At 44.8% G+C, this 15,799-nt stretch overlaps 2 protein-coding genes across 10 annotated transcripts in view; one reads left to right on the plus strand and one right to left on the minus strand.

Moving 5' to 3' along the window:
- Positions 1 to 293: 293 nt before the first annotated feature.
- On the minus strand, positions 294 to 7,469 carry HAUS8 (HAUS augmin like complex subunit 8). The gene is made up of 10 exons (XM_038164149.1): positions 7,319 to 7,469; positions 7,091 to 7,194; positions 6,697 to 6,793; positions 5,772 to 5,885; positions 5,198 to 5,286; positions 4,503 to 4,574; positions 3,844 to 4,002; positions 2,893 to 3,034; positions 1,726 to 1,867; positions 294 to 975 (listed from the first exon to the last, which is right to left on the minus strand). Exons 1-10 carry the CDS (start codon positions 7,377 to 7,379, stop codon positions 855 to 857), a joined length of 1,101 nt encoding a protein of 366 aa, XP_038020077.1. The 5' UTR covers positions 7,380 to 7,469; the 3' UTR covers positions 294 to 854.
- A 1,089-nt stretch (positions 7,470 to 8,558) lies between these two features.
- The window catches only part of MYO9B (myosin IXB), a 44,081-nt gene continuing 36,840 nt past the window's right edge, over positions 8,559 to 15,799 (plus strand). For all 9 annotated transcript variants that reach the window (XM_038163864.1, XM_038163865.1, XM_038163867.1 and 6 more), the window contains exons 1-2: positions 8,559 to 8,627; positions 13,803 to 13,911. The gene's annotated coding sequence lies outside the window, so the exon portion shown is untranslated. The remainder of the gene's footprint in view (positions 8,628 to 13,802; positions 13,912 to 15,799) is intronic.

Here is a 15,799-nt window from a genome sequence, read left to right on the forward strand (position 1 = left end):
CCACAGGTTAAAAAATACAGGTTACAGCACGTCTTCCAGAGAAAGATACATGCCAGATGTGGCTTGGATGTCCCTAGCACAGCACATGCACTCAGTGAGCAGGTTTGTGGTTTCTTTCCCCATTCCCAATCCTTTGGCCTCAGCACCTGGGGTGCTCATGGCTGACCCCTGGGACACTTGGTGTGTACAAGTGCATCACCGGACTGTGCATATGAGCCCTCAGGAAGGCCAGATGGAAACAAAAGCTGCTGCAGGAGATCAGTGAACATACTCAAACTTGAAGGTACTGATAGAGCAGTGGAGAATAGTCTTTATTATTAAAAACAATAAAATCCTTAAAGATGAGTCATGTTTATACAAAAGCATTTGTAATTTCAATAATTTATTTACAAGGCAATTAGGCAAAGAAGAAGTGAGAAGTTCCCAAAACTTCTCCCTTGTTTAAAGTGACCAGGCTCCTTCCAAGCAAGTGCTTCATACCCACCCAGCACATCCACAAATATGGGACAAATCAGAGTTCAGCAGAAGTTCTTCAGTGAGCAACCAATGCTCAAGCTGTAATTACCACACAGGTCAGATTTGTCAGGAATAGCACTTTTTATCCTTTACCTTTCAGTTCTGTCAGGGCAGAAAGGAATGGAAAACCTGTCACAGAAATCCCCATTAAAAGCAAGCAATGATGTCTCCCTGTGGGACAGCCTGCAGAATAACTCTCCAATTCCTGCATCAGTGAGCAGCCCTGCTGCTGGCTTCACTGAAAAACTGGGTAAGTTGTATGTCCACACCAGAAGTCAAAGGATAAGAAGTCTGCTGGCTTTGAGTTAGTACCTACCCAGTAGTAAAACAATACAAAGTCAATTGAAATACCAGCGTTTCACAACATCTACTCCATGCTTCTCTTCACACAAGTATTGGTTATGCAGAGAAACTTCTTTACTGGCTTCAAAGGACAGGTTCTGCACATCTGTGAAGCTCCTGGAACACATGAAGCTAAATCAGTGACTCTGAAGGACAATAACTCTGCTTTAGCCCAAAGACTACATGCCTGGACATCTCCATCTTTCTCCTACTATGGCCCCACCAGAAAAAAACAAATGTAAAATGTGAATTTTCTTCTCAAAAGTAAGAACTAGGAGGAGAGATGGGGCGGTTTGCAGGAGGGGGAGATGAGTGGCTTAATGATCTATTAATCTTCAAAGATTTTAACTCTAATCTCTTCTGGGGCAATGAAGGAAGGGAAGGACATTAGTCATGCTTTATCTCTTCTTCATCCTCCCAGGGATGCTTTGCATTTGTTGTCACAACAGTAGAGGAGAAAACCCTTCTCTGTGCTCCTTGTGCCTTCTCAAGGATGACACATTTGCAGGGTTGTTATTTAAGACAGTTTGCAGCTCACTTTTCTGTCTCCTGGGTTTCTCCACTCCTACATACCTAAACTTGCCAGGTCTATTCTTGCTCAGTGAAATTCTCAGCTCAAGTGTCAGAGAAATGGCACACTGAGGTGGCTCACCTGGAGTACAAACCCAACCCCAAACCCCCTACTGTGACTGCAGGCAGGGCAGGGACAGAAATACAGATGACTGCTACAAAGAGAATTACACTTGGTGCTACCAAACACTCAGTTAACTCTCCTCTAGTCTGAGTTCTGGATATATTCTGGCAAGGGCTACAGATTTTCCTCCAAATATTTACTCAACAAGTCTTTCCACTCAATTGTTGTGATACCTTTGAAGCCCTTTACTCAGTTGCTGAGACACTTCTTGAAGCTCCTTCAGTGCACCAAGTGCTTTTGCACTATCCTCTGAGTGGTTTGGCATAACTTCTGTCAGAAGCTCCTGTGTGATCATTAATTGCTTTCCCAGTTCATCTGGAAGATGAGAAGTTAAAGGCATTATTAAAAATGAGAGTGGCATCGGTTAATACAAGATATTAACAGCTGGAGTAACCCAGAGACAGGTGAACTAGCTTACAAAAAAAAATATTGTTCAGCTTTCACAAAAACACCATGAAACTGTGAAAGCCAAATTGTTTTTCACTGTTGTGACTAGCACCAGCAACAGGCTATTAAAATTGCTCATCAAGCTCTCATTTAGAGTATGTCAAAGATTTTTAAGAGAAATGTAAGAGAAAAAAACAAGTTTTAGACACCCAAAGTTCCCTGGCCAGTTTCACGTATTGCTGTTGGCAGTCCCCCCTCCATGAAATTTACTCAGCCATTTCCTTCAACATTCCCAAACAAAAAAATGCACCTATTCCTTTCTAGTCTTCTCACAAGAATTCTAAGCTCTTCAATAAATACTTTGCATTTGTCTTAAAGTGCAAGATAACTGTAAATGATTTAAGAATCTCGTTTTTTGCAGACCAGCAGTTTAAAAACGTAACTTTTTTGTCCAGATTTCAATACAAAATGCATGGACTGATTTATTAAATATTCTCGGATTCAAGACAGCACACAATAATATTTAAGCTCCAGTTCTGCAAGAAACATGAGCAAGTCTGCTCAGGTGACTCTGTCCCTCAAACACAGAAACAAGAAAGATCAGAGCATTCCTACAACTTGTTTACACAGGAGAAAAACAAAGGGTGAGGAATGCCATGAATACAGTTAAAATACACAGAAACCTGCTAGAGAAGGTGCATATGACTGAGCTAACTTAAAATGTTCATTTCTTCTCTGCTGCAAGATAAAAAACTGTGTAGTTAATGGTTAAACAGAGGCAAGAATTACACACAGCACAACATGTGATCATTGCTGCAGCCCAGTGTCCACACAGGCTCTAAGAGCACACACAGTTCCTCCAGTGGCAGATGTAGCAGTAACAATGTGAGAAGCCTTTTTTAGCATAAACCCACTAAAACTGAAAGCAAATTTGATAAATCAGATTTTCATACCAAGGTAGGTTTGCTTATCTCCTTCTATGTGAATGTTCTTTATGGGCAATTCGTGTCTTGTAGCATCCAGGGAAGCTGCAAAGCTTTTGTATTGCTCTTTAAACTGTTCACAGACAGCAACGAGGGGAGACAGCACTTCTATCTGAAAGAGACACACTGAACAACACTTCTCCAAAAGCACATCTTCTGTAATTACACACCTGGCTCACTACAAAAAAATACTTTATGATGAAACCAAATACGACTCTGAAATGCTTATTGACAGGAATTCCAGAAGTCTGTGGTACAATAATCCTATCAAGCTGTTGATTATGTTTTCCTCTATGTCTGCAGTACCAGTTCCCTTGTTTCTGTAGCTCAGAGATATTGGCAACACAGCCAGCAGAGGGTTTTATATCAGATCCTTTGGCTGTAATTAACAGGCGTGTTCTCCAGAAGCCTTGTTCCATTTTTGCAACGTGTATTTGTTAAAAAGCAAAGAGATTCCGTTTTGAAAATTCATTATTCGAACATTAATTATTCATTAGAAACCTGTCTTCTTACAATTAGGCCAGAACTACTTGTGGCTAACACAAATAAACAATAGAAGATGTTCACTTCTCTCAAAGGGGTGGCATCCCAGCTCTGGCCATAGCTGGAGCTGCCTAAGTGTGGGATGTTCTGTGGTTTTGGGTACTTTCACCTCCTGGGCATCACCCAGACCCACCCTGGCAGCCACTGCAATCTCTGCCCCGGCCCAAGAGCTCCAGCTTCTCCTTCCTGCCTGTCCACAGGGAACTCAACAGTGACAAAGGTGCTGCAGACCTCAACAGGAAGGAGATATTTGTTTCCTTTAAGATGTATACAATTGTACCCCTGCAGGCCACAGAAACAGAGAAATCTCCCCTGGATAAAGGAATACTTCATAAACGAGTTTGTGTAACTATCAGAGAAGTTTTAATTAAAACTTACCTGTTTGTCCAACGTTTCACTGAGCTTCTGCTCTCTCTCCTCGAGCAGAATTTCACGTTTCAGCTCCCAGAGCTTCTCCTGTTGTCTCCGCTTCTCTTCACACAACATTAGCAAATTTTTTTCTGCTTTTTCCTCCATCTTGGCAACCTTTTTTTCTGTCTATTACATCCCAAAAATATTCACAATTAAAGCAATGCTACATCTGAGCAATTAACATATTCTGAATAAAAAAATGCAAGCCTCAGACCAAACCAAAGAGTTTCAGTTAATGAAGAGGAGACCTCACACAGTAGGCACAGAAACTCAGAGTTAAAAACCCTCTCAAGACTCTCGCCCCACCCCTGCTTCTTTTTGTAAAGGAAAATACACACACAGAGCACTGAGGGAATAAAGTCACTGCCACACCCTTCAACTCCAGACACACTCACATTTTTCCCAAAACTTCTGCCTCCCCCTAACTGCTAAGAATGAGCACTAGCTTGGTAAACTGGCACTGAATCCACTCTAAGAGCTGTCATAGCAAGTTTTATGGTTCTACAAATGATAAACCTATACAGTCACAAAACCCAACTTTGACAGGTCAGGAAGCATTTAAGAAATTAAACAATTCCTCAAGATCAAGTTCTATCTGAAACACCAAATCTTTGACCAACTCTCACCTTTATTCTTAGGAAAGTTAAAAGTAGTGTCTCAGATTCCAGTTCTGCCATCAGATCACATGAATCGGTTTCCTTCAGAAAAGAAAAGAATATTCTACATCAAGCTTGGTATTTAAACAACTGGTTTTTTCAGAGGTCAAATTAATTACCAGATTAATTACCAACAGTCCAATTCATGCCTGGAATCATCACTGCCAACAGGCAGCTCAATGAGAGAAGTTCGTTTTTTAAACACTCGTGTTCATTTATTCCATCTCTTTGTTCCACCACCTTTTATAATATTTTCAGCAGATTTTCATTATTCTGGTAGAGAATTTGAAGTTCCAGTGCTACACTGAATGAGATCCCCAAATAAGGCCCTTTATATTAGATTGAATCAGTGTTTGTTCTCAGAACAAAAACGCCAGGAAATACTTAAAGATAATGTGATATAATTAAGGAGTTTGGGCAGGGATGCAAGAAGAATCCACCTGAGGAGATGCAATAATTGGAACACATTCTTTAGCACGAGTGATGGAAGGAAAGCTCTGGTCAGTGTCCAGGTATCAGATCAACACACTGACCACTGCCAGCACTGACTTCTGCAAGGAGGCTTTAGATCCTGCCAGGACCTCAGCTGTAATTCAGATTAAAGATAAACAGAAAGTCTTCATTTCAAAATAAATATGCTTACCAGTGTAAGCAGAGAGACTCACCTCATCAGTCTCTTCACTCATTTTCTTTGTCTCTGAATCCTCTTCTGAACCAGATTCTGAGTAAGAGCTCTTCTTGGGGTCACTTTTATCTGAAACACAATGGCAAAGTTAGTGTGCTGCTCTTCTGTCGAGGTCTATAGGGTGGGTCAATGGACCACCAGCTTCTTTAAAGGCAGAGATAATTTCAAAATGATTGTGAGCACCAGCAAGAAAGATCTGTGCTCTGTTTCAGGCTCTGGTAAGACTCATGAGCAGCCATGGATCATCTAGCTTTAAGTGACAAACGAATGTGAGCCACTTTTCAGAAGGGCTGACACCCACCTGTTATAGGAACAGACTCAAGAGTACTTTAATTTTTTACTTTATTCTATACTTTTTGACTTGAAACAAAAACAGAGCACCCAAAAGATACCACAAAACAAGGGTGTAATTTACACTCCAAAGGTATTAGTACCTCTGCTTAAAATCCTTTTGTGAATATACAAGATTACAACAATTTCTTATCCCCAAGTTTAAGCACATACATTAAAAATGAAAAAAAAAACCCAGAAATTGCATATGAATGGAAACTTACCCTTAATATCAGAAATATCAAGGTCTGGTAGCTTCATTTTCCCTTCATCTAATAAAGTGGACTGCAAGTCACCCTTCTCAAAACCACCCTGATTCAATGAGCTGAGGTCAACACCTGCAGAAAGAAGCTGTTATCAGGCCAGAAGAATTAGAACTACAAGCATGAGGCTCAGCACAAGTTCACAATGCCAGGCTGTAGAAGCCCTGGGAAGATGATCTGGTTCCATCCCTCCCCTCACACCCCACAACGACCCGAGAAATGCCCCCTGATGAACTGCACCGGAACAAGGCTCCTCCCGAGCTCATCAGAAACACTCTCTTCCCAGCAGTGTCTAATCAGCACCTGTTTTCTAACGAACAGCCTTAAAAACTTATTTTTCTTGAACCTCCTAAGAAAGTTTCCAACTGGCATTGTGGCCAGAATGGAAAATCATTACGGCCAAAGCTCACTCTCTAATGACCCCACAAAGTGAGACCCTTTGGGTGCCAGCTCACAGAAAACAAGGGGATAATCTCTTTTAATAACTGGATATCTGTGGAGACAACCCAGGGCTATCAGTAATACCAGACAGGAACCATTAGTAATAACAAAAGAAATAAAAATGGACGGTTTTGCAGACAGAGATTTTCAGTCACTCACATTTGGTTTAACAGAAAGATCAATTAAAAAAAGCAGAGTAATGGTGAGGGCACAGGAAAAGAACCATTCAAAGCCTTGGGCAGAAGGCAGGAAAGACCCAACCACTCAATTCCAGAGCCAGGACCTGATTTCTCTTAGTCCCACATCAAGTTTCTTAATTTCCTATGCACACAAATAAGAACTGGCAGTAATGCAAATAATACAAAATATCAATACCCTAGAGTTGTTAAGAGTTTCATAGGCTGGAAATACAAAATAATAACTTTTAAACACTGGTAAAACCTACTAGCAGAAGTTTCATCTTTCTGAGAGACAACCAATCTTGCTTTAGTTCTAGAAGCTGGCAGAGAACTATTTGATGAAGAGGAACTTGACGAAGCATCCTGAAAATAAAGAAAACAGCTAAGACAGAACATAATCAGCAATATCTTACCTTCAACTTAAATGCTGACAATGCACAACTAAATCCCAGGGGACCCTGCTTCTTTGCAAGTCACAAGAGCAGAGTCCCAAGCTCCCACCTAACAGCACTCCACAACTCCCTCATAACCCCAGCACAGGCGGTTTCCCCCCGTTTTGTTTTTGTTTTTGGTTGGTTGTTTTGTTGTTGTTTGGTTTTTGTTTTGGGTTTGTTTTTTTTTTTTCTCCTCACTGCCACACGTCCAAGCAACCCCTCACACCTTTTCTGCCTTCCGCTGAGCGACGCCTGAGCTCGGCTGTCTCGGCGCCTTCTTGCTGTGGTTCTTATCGAACTGCAGGTAGCGAGACTGCACGATTCTCCCTCCTGAAAGAGAGCACAGAGAGCTCAGCCGGGCCCACCTCGGGGCGCCCCGCCTCAGGTCGGATCCCCCTCGGCCGGGCCGGGCTCCCGCCTCAGCCAGCGCGGGTCCGCCCTCACCCCACGTTACCTTTCCGCTTAGCTTTAGGCGTTTGTCCGGCCGCCGCCGTACCGCTGCCCGCCGAGGACATCGCGCCGAGGCAGCGGCGGGCGGGCGAGGGGCCGGGCGCGGATCGCTCCCCTCAGCCCCGAGCGGCCGCAGCCGCCATCGCGTTTGAATCACCGCGCATGCGCGCGCCGAGGCGGGAGCGGTGAGGGGCCGCTGAGCGCCCCCTGGCGGCGCGGAGGAATGAAAGGAGCCCGGGTCCCGGAGCTCGGCTGCGCTGCTCCGAAATAAAGCCATAAAGGAGGGTCTGCCTACTCCTGCAGCACGGCTGGCTCTCAAAGTGCTCCTTGCCTCAGGCCTTTGGTGGGAGGCAGCTTTAGGTGGTGAAATCTGTTCTGGGCTCCTCAGTGCAAGAAAGGCAAGGGGCTACTGGAGAGAATCCAGTGGAGGCCACAAAGACGATAAGAGGTCTGAAGCATCTTTGGGATGAGGAGAGACTGTGGGAGCTGGGCCTGGATAGTTCAGAGAAGAGAGGGCTGAGAGAGGATCCCATCGATCCTATCCAAGTATATAAATATCTTCAAGGGGTGTCCAGGGGATGGTGCCACTGCTCAGTGGTGCTCAGTGACAGGACGAGGAGTAATGGGCGCAAACTAAAACACAAGACAAACCCCCCAACATGAGGAAGAACTTTACGTTGAGAGGGGCCGGGGACTGGAACAGCTGCCCAGGGAGGATGTGGAGTTTCCCTCTCTAGAGGGACGCGTTCCTGTGTCATCTGTTCCAGGTGGAGACAGGGGTTGGACTGAGTGATCTCCAGACGTCCCTTCCAACCCAAGCAATTCTGTGACTCTGTGATCCACAGTGCCCCAGTGCTCTGATACACCAAGTACCAGCCACCCCACAACCCCCGCAGCTGCGGGCGGGGACGCTCCCGGCCCAGCAGGACTCCGGGGTTCTTGGTTTTGACAAGAATCCACCCCCGCTGCCACAGACAGACAGACAGACAGAAAGACAGCACCTGGCTGCTGCCGCCCACCCGCGCCGGGAGAGGCGGCGAGCGCGAGAAGCGGGATCGGGGCTCGAACCCGTGTCCCCACGGCCCCCTCAGGCGGTGCTGCCACTCCGCTCCCCTCCCCGGCCCTGCCGAGGGGCGGCGCATGCGCAGAGCGAGCGCGGCGCTGAATGGGCGCGCCCCGCCCCCCCCCACCCGGAAGTGGCGCGCGCGGGGCCTGTGGCGGCGGCGGGGCCGCGCTTCGACACGGGCGCAGGTAACGGGGCCGCGCTTCGACACGGGCGCAGGTAACGGGGCCGCGCTTCGACACCGGCGCAGGTAACGCGGCCGCGCTCCTCTTCCCCCTGCTCCGCTAACCTCCCCCTCCTTCGCCACGGGCTGCCCAGCGCTGCGGTGGCCGTGCCTCGCAGCGCCCGGGTCTCGCACCGATCGCTGTGGGCTGGGGCAGCTCTGAGGGGGCGTGCGGGGGTCGGCCCTGAGGGGATCGGTGAGGGTCGGTGCCTCGGGGCAGATGTGAGGGAGCGTGGGAGGGTCGGCTCTGAGGGGCTGGCGGGGGGTCACTCCCAGGCCGGGGTAGCCGCCCTCAGGAGCTTGGGGCCGGAGCGGTTCCCCGGGAATCCCTGAGGAGCTCGGGTGTGCTCGGGCCGGGGCTGTGCCGGGCACGGGCAGACGCTGACTGACTTTGTGTCAGCCGTGCCCGAGGAGCTGGCGGTGCCCAGGGGAAGGGAAGTGTCTGAGTCCGGCTGTGCCTCCCGGCTCTCGGGCAGAGCCTGCCCGCTGAGCAGGGCACAGTGTTGCTTCCAGCTCCCGGTTTTTTCCGTCCCCTGCTTGTGATTTTTCAGTGTTCTGTGATGTCTCTGACTCTCGGTATGAACAGCCTGTAATCTTTCAGACACATATCTCACGATCTTTAAAAAATCGTTAAAACTCTCAGGGTTCTTTGGTTTCTTTGTGTTAGTTTTGAGCAGCTCTTGACAGCTGGTGCTGCTGCTGTGCTGAGATCGTGCTTTATCGTGATGACCGTCATTGCCCGCTTGAATCCTCCTGCCTCTTGCTGTGTGGATGTCGATAGTGCTCTGTCTTTTTGGCAAGCTTAGTTTTGCAATCTCTGGGAAACAAAACTTTAGCAAGCTAGGAACAGCCTTTGTTACATGTTTCTAGACTAAAAGTATCAGACTATCCTGACTCATGACAATTCTGGCCCTCGGTCTGATACAGGTGTGTGCGATCCTGATGAATTCCCAGTATCATTTTAGCTTTGTTTTCTGTTACTCTGTAAGCTTTTTGGCAAAACTCTTGCCCAGCTTTATTTGCAATTCGCGTTAGTGGAAAGCGAGAAGCACTTTGGATGCAAACGAGCTCAGCATTCTTTGATTTCACCTTCTGGAAAAGGGTGGCAGTGGAGCAAAGGGCTGGAGATGATCTCAAGCTCCTGGCAGATGCAATTAGCCTTTCAAAGATGTCATCAGCATCCTCCCACGGTGCTCCTAGAGGTGGATCGGTATCGGTGCGTCTGCCAAGCTGTTTGCAAATAAGTTTGTCATGGGTAATTAGGAGCTCTTTGATTTCAGCCCTGTTAGCTGGAATCCAGGGCTGAAGAACTTGCCCTAAAGTAACAGCGTGGGGCAACCTTGCATTCCGGTTTAGGATGTTGGTGTCACACCCAGCAAGTTTTAGTGAGCCCTGGGTGTCTTTAACTCAGGATCTTGTCAGGAACAAATCCATTTAATGTAGGGGAAGCAGCTTTGGGAGCTTTTAATGCATATTTATGTTAGCTCCGAGATTCATTGTGGCTTTTTTTAGAAAATAGTTCATCTTGGGTTTTTTTGTCTTTGCACTGCTTTGGGGTTTTCTGCCTGCCCTACATCTGAAGTCCAGTAACATTGTGCTTTTCAGGATGATGCATCCGAGGCCAGTTCCTCAATCTTTAATCCTTAATTATTCACATAAAACTCAGGAGTTACTGCAGTAATGCAAAGTGTTTTGTAGAACTGTACAGTTTGGGACTTGTTTGTTTGTTTGTTTGTTACTGTGCTTGAACGTTTGTCTCAACAAAAAGCTTTTTCACAAGTTGAATGTTGCAGCTCCTGCAGTGACAGCTGCCTGCACAAACTGTCCATTCCCAGTGGGAGGACTCCCAGGCCTGGGCTTTTTGTGGAACCCAAAACGCCCGTGGAACTGAATAATTTAGGGAGAGTAAATGCAGCTGATGAAAGATTTAAAGGAGGTTCGCTTAGGAAGGAATACTCTGTGCAGTTTTCTGACCCATAGTGATTCAAACATCAGACCTCTTGAATAATCCTGTGCATGAATAACATGTTTGACTCACATGCACACTGAGGCTAAATATGGCCTTTCCTCAGCTCCAAGGTCAAAGGGCAGGATTTGCATATCCTAGGCCTTTTTAAAAGAAAGAATTCCTAAAAAATGCAACAGTATTGGCTATCGCAACAGTCAAGGAAAAGAGTGAAAGACTCTGATTCAACAAAATGTTTTGGCTCAGTGGTTTTTTGGGAGTTTGAAGGCTGAAGGTGTTTATCACATTTCTAAGAAACAAGGTCTGTTTATGCTAATATCAAGGAGAAGCAAAGCCCGAGATGCTGATAAGGGTTTATTTTTCTAATAGGAAGGATAGGAATGTCTTTATTTCCCAAAATGAAAATTCAAAGGTTTTGTCTGTAGAATATTGTGTTTTCTTGGTGTATCAAGTGACTTAAGCGTGGCTTGTGGAGTTGCTTTTATCAAGGCTTTATTGTGTTGTGTGTCTCTGATTACCGAATGAAACTCAATGCAGATTCCAGAAAAATCTGCCCTTTCTATAAAGACCATTGATACTAAACAATAAAAGTGTTTTTAAAGCTGTTTTGGACATGTGTACATTCTGTTCACACAGAAGTTCAGCCTAAAGTTTCTTCAAAAAATTTCTCATCGGTGTAAATGCAACATTAGAGCAGTGAAACTTTTATTTCCTTTGTTGACAGCTGTAGTGCTGTTAAGGAAAAAATTAAGAAAACTACAAAAGGTGGTAGAATGGCCCCCAAAGTTCTTTTGGCTTGCATTCTTTACCTCTGAGCCTTTCAGTTGCTTTGCCTTGACTCCTCAACTGGGCCACATTTTCTGAATCATGCTCTCATGTGCATCTGTAACTCTGTGACATCACACTTTTATAAGGTAACACCATGTAACTTCGCTGTAAAGCCTGATAAGATGTCTGTGTTTTGAGGTGAGATTGTGCATTTGAGTCATTCCGAGGAAGTGGAGGCTGCATCAGGGCTGGTTTAGGGTGGGGATTGGGATCAGGGCCCCAGGTAACTGAGAAGGAACTGCCTGTACCAAAATGATTTCTTTGACTTTTTCCTGTGTTACACTGCATTGCAGCCCAGCTTCTCCTTTGTCAGGCACTCTGGGGCAGTAACTTCCCTGCAGGGTTGATTGCAAAGAGTAGTAACTCTGTAATGTGTAAATGTGTTGTAATTTTTGTGTGGTCCATTCAGAACTCCTCCTTTTGGAGCAGAAAATCCAAGAGCTTTTAGTTAAAGAAAAGCAAGGATCTAAAGTTGTTTAGTCCAGCTGAATTTTTTATAACCAAGGAAAATATTGAAGTGTGACTAGAACCTGAAGTGATTTTCAGGTCATCTACAAATGCCTGGAATACTGAAAAAAATTAATATCAATTATGCTCAATTAACAGCACCTGTGCTTATGACATGAGGTAGGACAAGGATCTTTACCTTTCCTGTTAATTGTGGAAATTTTAAAGTGTCTCTGTAGCCTGATTTGCTGGAAATCCCTTGCTTTGGAAATCAAGGTCGGAAATAGCTGAATATTTTTGAAATTGCTAAATGTTTTCAATTTGACTGGGCAGATTGGCCTTTTTTGGGGATGGTCACTGGCAGTTCTGGTGTTTAAGAATATCAGAGGTCAAGTACCTGTGGCACATTTCCACTTTTGTGTTGAGAATTGCTTGGTGAGCAGTGGGAGAAGCTGGAATCTTTCCCTTTGAGGAATGCAGCAGTGGAAATGCACATGAAAATGTGATGAACTGGAATATTATACAGTTCATCCTCAACAATTTTGCTGTAATGGTAGCTTTCCCTTTTTAGCTTCACCATGATTCATTGACTAAATATGTGGCTTCAAATTATGGCCTTATTTAAACTAAAGAGATACCCTGCACTGACTGGGGCAAAACTCTCTGCTGGAGTTCCACTCTGTTACCAAGTGGCCACTGTTGGCTTTAATGCCTATTAAAAAATTAATTGGCTTCAAGAAGTCTAGAAAAACCTTACAAAATACCATCAAAATTACCATCTAGAGTCGGATTTTTTTTTTTTTTGTTTTGTTACTAAAATTGTCTGAGCAAAAAGTAGACTTACAGATTTTTTTTCCTCTTCCATATATTGCAAAGGGATTCCTTATAAGAAAAGGTATTGAAAGAACTTGAGGTAACTGCAGAATTTCCACCTCCAGACAGAGCCCGGCAGTGGTGGTTGGGCTGCAGGGTTTGCCTGCTGATGTGCATGGTTTCAGTATTACTTTCTTTCTTGTATTTCTTCTTTTACTTCCAGTATTCTCTGCACCTGAATTCTGACTTGTGCTTCCATGATGAGCACAAATCACACTGAAAAAAATATTTCAATTGCTTAAGATTGTCTAAAAAATTGGACATCATAAAATGAGAAGGAATAGTTGCAATCCTCTTTTCAGACTGTTCTTGACATAAACAAGAGGGTGGTACCTAATTAACTCTTCTAATTAACTTGGTTACTGGGGGCTGGCTGATTTTCTAAAAAGAGGTTTGGCAGCCAGGCCTCATTGGTGTCAGTTCAGTTTTTGCAGTGCAGTTTAACCTTCTGCTGATGTTTATGTCTCGTGTTTGCCTGGGTTTGTTTAGCTGTGAGTTCCAGCCTCTGCCCTGTGCTGTGGCTTTGTCCTCCAGCCTGGTGGTTGTACCCAACTGCAGGTCCCGTGCAAGGGCTGCCCTGATAACAGTGTCCTCTGTGTGCTCCTTGCAGACAAAGCTTGCAGGGTGTTTGCCTGTGAGGGGGGTATTTTCTAACAGATTTGGGTTTGTTCTTCTTGTTGCTGCCCTCAGCTCCTTAATTGAAATTTGCATTTGTTCTAGATGCTGTGTTCGTCCTGTATCTTCTGGGTACAAGGGTGATATGGCTGCCTAACGAAATATTAATTTATGTTTATCTGGAGATTGCATTCACTGTCATACTTGTGGGGCTATGGTAACCATGTTCAAAGAATTCCTTGCTGTGCTTTCAAACCTATTTCAGGAGAGCTCCCCTTCCATCCCTCTGATACAGATTGGTTCTTGGATAAAGTTGAAGTTTTATATATCTGTAAACTCAGCAGGAATTTGTTAACCAGTTGTTTTCTTGCTCCTATATTACTAAACTATATAATTGATTTAACTTCTTGTTCACTTGCTGCCTTCTCCATCTGTGCTATGTTATTTATCAGTAACTCTTTTGTTTTTTTTAGAACCATCATGAAAATGTTTACTTTAATGCCAGCAACCCAGCTTCACTAGGAACTCGCCCTCCAATTGCTTGAAGACACCTGTCCTTAGTTGAATACTGGGACTCATTAGGTAACCGATTTATGATCTGTCCAGTGAATGCTCTTTTGCTTTTATGTTCTAATTTGTGGCTTGAAAAATTGTTTAGTGGGTAGCCAGAGGTCTGTCTCTTTCAGAGCAGTACTGTCATCAAATAAATTTCATATCCTTTCTAAGTAAATCACAAGTAGTAGGGGACCAGCAGGTTTTCCTCAGACCTCTGCAATATCTGGGCAGTCTCAGAGGGAAAAATTGAATTTTCCAGTTGTACACACTTGGGCAGACCCTACTGGCCTTGGGTTTGTCACTTGTTGAGAAGTGGCATCTGCACTCTGATTTCCCCTTTGGGAAGCGTGAGCTGGGATCTTGAGCAATGTCCCAGATTTTGGTGGCTGACATGAGACAAAGGTTAGGAAATGTGTGTTGGTAAAGTCACAGGTCAGCACTGAGGTTCAGCTCTTCTGTGCTGGCAAAAGGCTGCTGCAAGGTTTTTCAGGGAGCTGTTTGTGGCTGCAGTGTTGACTGAGGGACTTCCTCTAACTGAGCAGACTGTGTGTCTGAAACTCCTTGCTGGGGAGTGGAAAAAGGAAGTCTGCAAAAGGCTGTGTCCCTTCAACTGGCTGAGTAGCTGCAGAGGAAAATGGTCACTGTTCTGTTTTTCTGTCTGTGCTCAGGTGGATCTTGCCCATGAGCAGCAGTCTGCTGTACATTCTGCTTTGTGTCAAGGTTTGAGCTTTTATAAGAATGCTTAACACTCGCTTAATTCAGAGGTGCTTCAGACTTCTTTAGTGATCAGTGGCACTTACAGGAAATGGAGAGGGCACTTGGAGCTCACTGCTGCAGCCTTTGTATGGCCTGGTTCTTGGAACCAGTCCTCCTTAATGAACAGGGAATGACATTTAATGAGGAAAAACATTTTTGGGTGGATCATACAGTTTGATCAGAGATGTATTGTGGTTAGTCTTGCCATCTGTGGCTTATTCAGCCTTCCTTTTGATGAGTAGCCACTACAAATGATCCCGCTTGTGTGGCAGTGTCTGCTGTAAGCTGTCTGTGCAGAGTCCCTGAAGCACAGCTCCCTCCTCAGAGGCTGTTCATGAGCCACAGCTAGGTCATATGTTTTGTGAAGTGATTCATTACTTGCACTGGAAGTGGCAGCTAAAAGCCTCCAGCTCTACTGATTTTAATTTGAAATGATTACTCTCTGTGGCCTTGTGCAAGTTCCTGTGCAGTTGTTTAGTGGCAAAAAGTAACTTCTTTGGCATTTCTCTGCCTCTTTCCTCTTTTTTTAAAATGTATTTGGCATGTCAGTGTATAATTAGAACACTTTGTTCTTGAAACAAAAATTGAACTGCTATTCTCAGTATGAAGTTTTACAGACTGCTGAAACAAAGGGGTACTTCATTATCCTTCTCCTTTAGTACCCCTTGATAAGCAAGGAGCTGTGGAGCTAAAGCAGCATGGACAGACTTAGTCCTGGTGACCTGGGGCCACCAAACTGCAGATGAGAGGAAAATCACTGGTGAAGGCACAGATGTAACAGAGTCTGGAGACTTTTAACTTGGCAGTGAGGAAGAGGCTGGCTTCTGAGGATGGTGGTAGGCTGGAGGTACTGTCTGGCCTGCATCAAGGCTGAAGGGAGGAAAAAGCCATTGTGATGAATGATTTTTGGAGATGTGTGAATGAGGTTCCTGAACCCGGTGAGGAAGGAGTTGATGTGATGGGTACAAAGGCTTGTGAATGAAGTGGGTTATTTAGGATCTTGTTTACTGCTGAAAAGTAGTGGCAATAAGACTTGACTTTACTTTGTTGCCTAAAATGGAAGATAAAAGTCATGTTCAGCTCCTCTGTAGCAAGGATGTGGTTCTCTCAAGTGGAAGGAGCAGTCTCTTGGCTGTGTAAATGACCCGTGTTGAGGAGA

This window comes from Motacilla alba, chromosome 28 (assembly GCF_015832195.1).
Source record: "Motacilla alba alba isolate MOTALB_02 chromosome 28, Motacilla_alba_V1.0_pri, whole genome shotgun sequence".
NCBI classification, from domain to species: Eukaryota; Metazoa; Chordata; class Aves; order Passeriformes; family Motacillidae; genus Motacilla; species Motacilla alba.

Coding starts and splice junctions, on each gene's coding strand:
- HAUS8 (XM_038164149.1), bottom strand. CDS start 7,379: ATGTCCTCGGCGGGCAGCGGTACGGCGGCGGCCGGACAAACGCCTAAA. Junction 4,003..4,502: donor TAACTTTCCTAAGAATAAAG/GTGAGAGTTGGT, acceptor GGGATGTAATAG/ACAGAAAAAAAGGTTGCCAA. Junction 976..1,725: donor CTGAGTAAAGGGCTTCAAAG/GTATCACAACAA, acceptor CATGTGTTCCAG/GAGCTTCACAGATGTGCAGA.